The sequence below is a fragment of the Cyprinodon tularosa genome, unplaced genomic scaffold, assembly GCF_016077235.1.
Source record: "Cyprinodon tularosa strain WSP-4 unplaced genomic scaffold, ASM1607723v1 ctg1270, whole genome shotgun sequence".
Lineage (NCBI taxonomy): Eukaryota > Metazoa > Chordata > Actinopteri > Cyprinodontiformes > Cyprinodontidae > Cyprinodon > Cyprinodon tularosa.
Window position 1 is genome coordinate 186,721 of NW_024038082.1, and position 6,000 is coordinate 192,720.

A 6,000-nucleotide genomic window follows, 5' to 3' on the forward strand; every position below is an offset into this window, starting at 1 on the left:
AATGAATTTAGATCCCACAGCAGTTAAAGACGCTGCTCACATAGATGGATGCATCATCTCCTGACAGCAGCAGGTTACAGGCGTGAAGCTTGTCCTTATTAGCGGTGGGAGATTTACCAACCGTGAACCCAGAGGCCAAAACCACATCCTGCAACAAAGAAGAGAAAACAACAAGCAGGATGTTAGCAGCATCCAAGATCACAGCGATAAACACGTCTCCATCCTCCCAGAGGAGGACGGACTGAGGCAGGAGAGAATCTGCAGAGATAAAGAGTCACAACAAAGTGCAGATATGACGATGGTGAAGAGTTTGCTCTGCCTCCAAGGTGAGCGTTAAATCAGGACTGAAAAAGGTTCAGATGATAATCCTGGAGCAGAGCTGCACAGCCAGGGGAGCTCTGATCAAGAGAGACGGAGTTTAACGCCGATGAAGGAGGTGAGATTAGAGGAGCTTCTCTTCCAGCCGCTCGCTCTGGAGCTGAAGGCAAACAGCTCAAACTTTACTGACTTTGGTTGAGCGGCAGTAAAAGGAAGAGCTTTATTATCCCCATCCATCCTTCTAAAAGTTTTCATAGGCCTCTGACCTCTCCACATTTGTAGCATGATAAACAAAAACCTTTTTGATTGGGATTTTATACATCAGACAAAATTTGGTATAGCTGTCAAGGTTGAAGGGGTCATTGAATGCAAAACCTTGTTTCGTTGTCATAGATGAATAACAATCGTTCAGTGGGTGAAATGGACGTACAGAGAAGTTCAAACCCCATAGACACCTCCTTTCTCTGCAAATCTCACAATTCTAAACTTCCACCATAAAACGGGCGAATCCCAAAGAAGCACCGTGTTAAAGTAAACTCAGGGATGTTGCCTTATTTGGTTCTGGCCTGGACTTTTGCCTTGCCCCGGAAATGGTCATACAGTAAATGCAGTGTTCTAGGCTGACCGGAGAAAGAGGAAAATTTTCAGTCTCCCCAAGGATCCGAAGACTCGACAGACATGGATTATTTTTGTCTATTAGAAGATCCCTGCAAAGTTTGATGCTCAGCTGTTCATTTGCTTTAAGCATTTTACCGAAGACAGCTTTCAAATTCTAGGAAAGTTTATAGCAGTATTTGCTAAACTTCTTTTATTGAAACGAGGGGCTGTGCCCACCGTAAGGCCATCACAACCGCCAGCTGGAAGGATGATTCAGTTGCTAAGTTGTATTTATGGTGACCAGATTATTATTATTATCTACCATCACCGAGTCGGTCAATCCGTCCCCCGCTGACTCCCTGCCGCCGTCCGCCGGGGTTCCCGGACAAGCCTTGGTTCTGCTTCACTGTAATCGACCAAAATTGAAATTTTCCCTGGATATTTTTTGGGGTATGCAAAGTAGGACATGGTCTCCCTACCATATGAACAATTTGATGTTTCAGTGAGTGAGTGCTTTTTCCTATGATGCGTTTTTGCTCAGCAGCTTCGCTCGTTGTAAACCAACCAATCATAGCACAGCTCATCTAAATATTCATGATCATACCATAAAAGGAAGAAAACCTGTCGTTTCATTCTAGGGCTTTTAACCAGGCTGCATTAGGGCTCATAGAACAGCAAATATGCCATTTTCAGCCCAACCAATGTTACACACCCTATTCTGAGACCTTAAGGACCAGATACCCTATAGAATCATTCTATCACCCATTTAAAGCTAGTCTGTATTAATTTCAGGGATTTCCTGACTGAAATGTAACATATTAAACATAAGCATGTGATCTTTTATCACCTATAAAGGGAAAGTATCAATCCTTATGCGTGGCTTGCCTTAGAAGTTGCTATTCATAATTACCTAGGAGAAGGGTCAGCTTTATAAGGAGGAAGACATCTTTGCTCTACGGCAGCTCAGACCTGACAAACCAGTGACTGTACAGATCGCCGTTATGGGACTGCAGCCAGATAGGCCTGTGGAGGACTGAAGCAGATCGGATACGTTTGCTGGACTAACAAAGCGCTGAAGGAGGAGAGGCTACGACTGAGCCAAGGCTGGCTAGAGAAGGTGGAGAAGAGATGCTGCGGCTGACCATGAGAAAGACCACGGTACATGTGAGAAGGCGCCAGGGAAACAGAGCAAGAAGAGGAGGCGGCAAATGTACTTGTTACAACGGCTCAATAGTCAATAAGAAGGAGCCAAAAGGAGGAAAAGGTGCATGGGGGTATATACCTGGAGAGATGACAAGTAAACTCACCAAAGGCCACCTTATTTGCCGGACTCTCCGCAAACAACCAAATATCACAATTATAACCAAACATAACTTCCTGAATAATAAGGGCGAAGCCATTTTGATTAGCATGATTTCCTCTTTCAATCTTAGAGAGCAGTAGTACAGTAGATCACCACTAGGAGGCAAGGAACTGTGCTAGCGTGATGTGTAAACGGCCGTAAAGAACCAAGCTCGGCATGGTCAACTGATCAAAGCTCCGTCTGAACTCGTCCTGGATCGCTTTCAGATGGCAGAACCTGAAGTGGACCAGATGGTTAACTACAGAACCAAAAGGCTGCAAAGCCTACATCATTTGATGCATTAGCTATGAATTCCCATCTATATAAATACCCATCTACCGTTCGGTTCGACTGTCTCGGTTCGATTCGAGTGTGTTGCGTTCGGTTCATGCGCTGCTCCCTTTTCTCATAGGCGAAGCGTTTACACTCCAGAGCAGAAGGTGGCGGTACTGCGACCAAAGCCAACCACCAGTAGTAAACAAGAAGAAGAAGCGAAGCAGCTTAGCAGAAAAAAATCAGTTGTTGTGGAGAATTGTGTGGGTATGGCGAGTGGGAAAGAACAGGAGTTGGAAGACGCGCCAGCAGCACTTTATAGGTCTGCTGTATGGGACTGCTTTGCATTTAGTGTGACCTACGATGACGGCGGAAAGGAAGTTGTGGATAAAAGTGCAACAGTGTGCAAGCATTGTGCAACACGTTTTGTTTATGCTAATAGCAACATGACCAACATGTCATGCTAACTAGGGGTGGGTATTGCCAAAGAAGTCACGATTCGATTCGAATCACGATTCACAGGCCACGATGCGATTCTATCACGATGCATCACGATACTTGAATTATTGCGATGCATTGCAATATTTTCTCCTCCATGTTTTGTTTTTTAATGACTCGGCACAGTATCCCACGGCCGGAAATGCTTGTGACACAAGGCAGCGTGCGTCAACACATTTGCAGCGACATCTACTGGACTGGAAGTGGTATTGCACTTGTTTTTGGCTGATGTTCGCCAACCATTCATGCAATTTTATTTATTCATTTTTTTAAATTAATAATCGATTCTTGGCATCAAGAATCGATGCAGTAGATCACGAAAATTAGAATCACGATGCATCATCATCACGATTATTTTGCACACCCCTAATGCTAACCCCGAAATCCCTCATACTCCGTCAGCGCTGCGCTCCAGACCGGCTGCACAAAGCACAGCCTATAGCCTCCACTGTGGCTCCCGTCCGCTCCGCTCCGAGTTCCTTGGAGATCGTAGAGAGCATGCGCCAGATGATTAAATTTAAAGCAGCAAAACATACGGAAATGATCCAGGGTTTCCACGGAGCATTAAAAATAATTACAATTCATTAATTCTTTTGGATATTGTCATTAATTTCATAAATTTTTATTTTTTCATAAATTTTTATTAATTTTTGCATTTTTCGGTGTAACAATAAACATATACCGAACCGAACCCAAAACCATCACCACAAAATCGTGAACCGAACCGTGGATTTTGTGAACCGTTCCACCCCTAGCCTGAAGAACAAAGGAAGCGCTCTGATGTTTCTCCTGCTGCTAAATGCTGGAGATGAACAGAGGTGCGGGTCAGGCACAGAGGTCAGGGAGTTTCTGGCTAAATATTTGCGTTGACTGTTGGGCAACAACATGCTAGCATTTTGAATTCGAGCATTAGCGCAAACGCGCTGCTGCTCGAGATGGAAAAATTTAACTTTTGCTGCTCGACGCGCCGCGTCAACCAATCAGAGAAGCTGATCTGGGAGCTGGCAGGGAGAGAGACACAGCGCTGATGACACAGAGCGCTGTGATCGATCCTCTGAAACAGTTTACTGACGCATAAATTAACTTAAAATGCAGAAATCTGCCGGCAGAATATGTTCGCTTTTATTATTCTGGTGCCTGCAGTTTGGATTATTTAGATGAAAAACACCTACCAGCCGCCGCGGTGAACCGCAACAAGCCGACCCGGCCAGAGGCTGCTGTTGAAGGGATCCTACTGACAGCGCACAGCTGGTATGTGGGGGTCTGAGTGGCTCTGACAGAAAAAACATTGGAAGGTGGGATTGTAATCTGGATGAACTGAGTGCACTCATGAAGTTTTCAGGTGGATTTTCTCACTTAAAAACATATTAAAACTACTTTATTCCCACTGATCACAGCAAATATAGCTGCAAGGCAGAGAAAGGATAGAGTAGCTCTGCCCAACGCGCGTCAGAGACAGTTTTGCACCGCGCAGCCAGAGCAGCAAAGCTGCTTCAGTCGCGCATCACAACTAAACTGGTACAAGCAGCAAAAATTAAGCAGCAGACGCGATTTTGCTGCTCTTGCTGCGTCCGGTGTGAACGTAGCATTAGAGCTGCAGAGTTCTCCAGAGAAACCAGGTCTGATGTTTTCCACTGCTTGGAGTTTCCACAGATCCAGGCTCACTCTAAAAGTTTTGTTTTGGAAACAGTTCAGAGCTTCCAGTGGCTGATTTAACATACCCCTAGATTGACCCTTAGATTGAAGTTCTCAGCTAAAGCTCCCAGGATAACCAGGTTGATGGAAGGCTGAGGGCGGACACTCTGCGTGGATTCTTCTTCCTCTAAAAAACACACAAAGGAAAAAGAAATATTGATTAATACAGCCTGTTAAGAAGTAATTCAAAAACAACAAGCTGATAGTAGTGGGCTGGTAGGTGGAGCTTTTGAATGAGGTGGACAGACGTGTTGCTGGACGTAGACTATAGGAACGTCAATCAGAGTGAGTTCTATTGTGAGTGAATCTGTAGTTTGTAGGTTAAATCTGTGCCTTGTTGTCAAATATCAACCAGTTTCTGACTCCTGGTCACCAAGCTGCAGTGAAACAACTACTGCTGAAATGTCTGTTGTTCTATTTTACCCAACCAGGAATGCTTTAGCATATATCTTCTCCAGTTCTACATCTTCATATCAGACTGGCATTCCAGTGGTATCTCTTTGAAGGTACAGTCCACTCATTGCTGAACAGACATGTTGGTCAGGTTTGCCTGGTAGCTCAGGGCCTGGATGCCTTTTCTGTGTCGGGTAGAATTCCTGGCAGTCCCCAAAGGAAAAACTGATCCTGTTCCATTAAAGGAACAAACAGCATCACGGTGGACAGGAGGGATCGACTCAGACACTGAAGGTACTCTACTATAAGAACACAGGAGAGAAGAAAACACAACGTCTCTGTGGTTTCATTATCGCAAGAAAACCACAATCTTCTGCTGCGGTCCGTCTCACATCAGATCTAGAAGGAAGACCCTGTGGTTAAATCTTCTCCAGATGTTCCAGAGACATCCTCCTTGATCAGCTTCCTGAGCTGCTTCAGCTAATTTGCTCTGAGGCTGTGACCCCAGCAGGAAGGCGTCCCACCAGAGTGGGGCGTGGTGTCAGTCCTGGTTTGACTCTCCTGGTTCAGTGGTTGGCAGAGTGAGTACATGGCGTGGAGAGGACTTGGTGACTCCATGATGTCCTTCTCTGGGTCACACTCTCATTATATGAGGCATCTGGAGGGTGTTGTCGCAAACGCATACCTAATGTGTTTGCTTTGTGATCAACAATCATTAATTCAGTTCAACTGTCTGACTATGAAGATCAGTTTGTTACCCTGAATGACAGCCTTCATGACGAACTCGTCCTTCGACATCTTCACCAACGGTCCTTTGTGAATCACTTTACCCTGGAACAGAAAACACACGCTGATAAACACTGGAATAAAACCATCCCAGAGGT

General features: G+C 45.1%; 1 protein-coding gene across 2 annotated transcripts in view; it reads right to left on the minus strand.

The window, feature by feature from the left end:
* Positions 1-5,966, minus strand: part of pot1 (protection of telomeres 1 homolog) — a 30,344-nt gene extending 24,378 nt beyond the window's left edge. For both annotated transcript variants that reach the window (XM_038276782.1, XM_038276781.1), the window contains exons 1-3: positions 5,875-5,966; positions 4,750-4,850; positions 41-148 (exon numbers count right to left, since the gene is read on the minus strand). In XM_038276782.1, the coding sequence (XP_038132710.1) occupies positions 41-148; positions 4,750-4,850; positions 5,875-5,914 (249 nt within the window). In that variant the 5' untranslated portion in view covers positions 5,915-5,966. The remainder of the gene's footprint in view (positions 1-40; positions 149-4,749; positions 4,851-5,874) is intronic.
* Between the last annotated feature and the right edge of the window lie 34 nt (positions 5,967-6,000).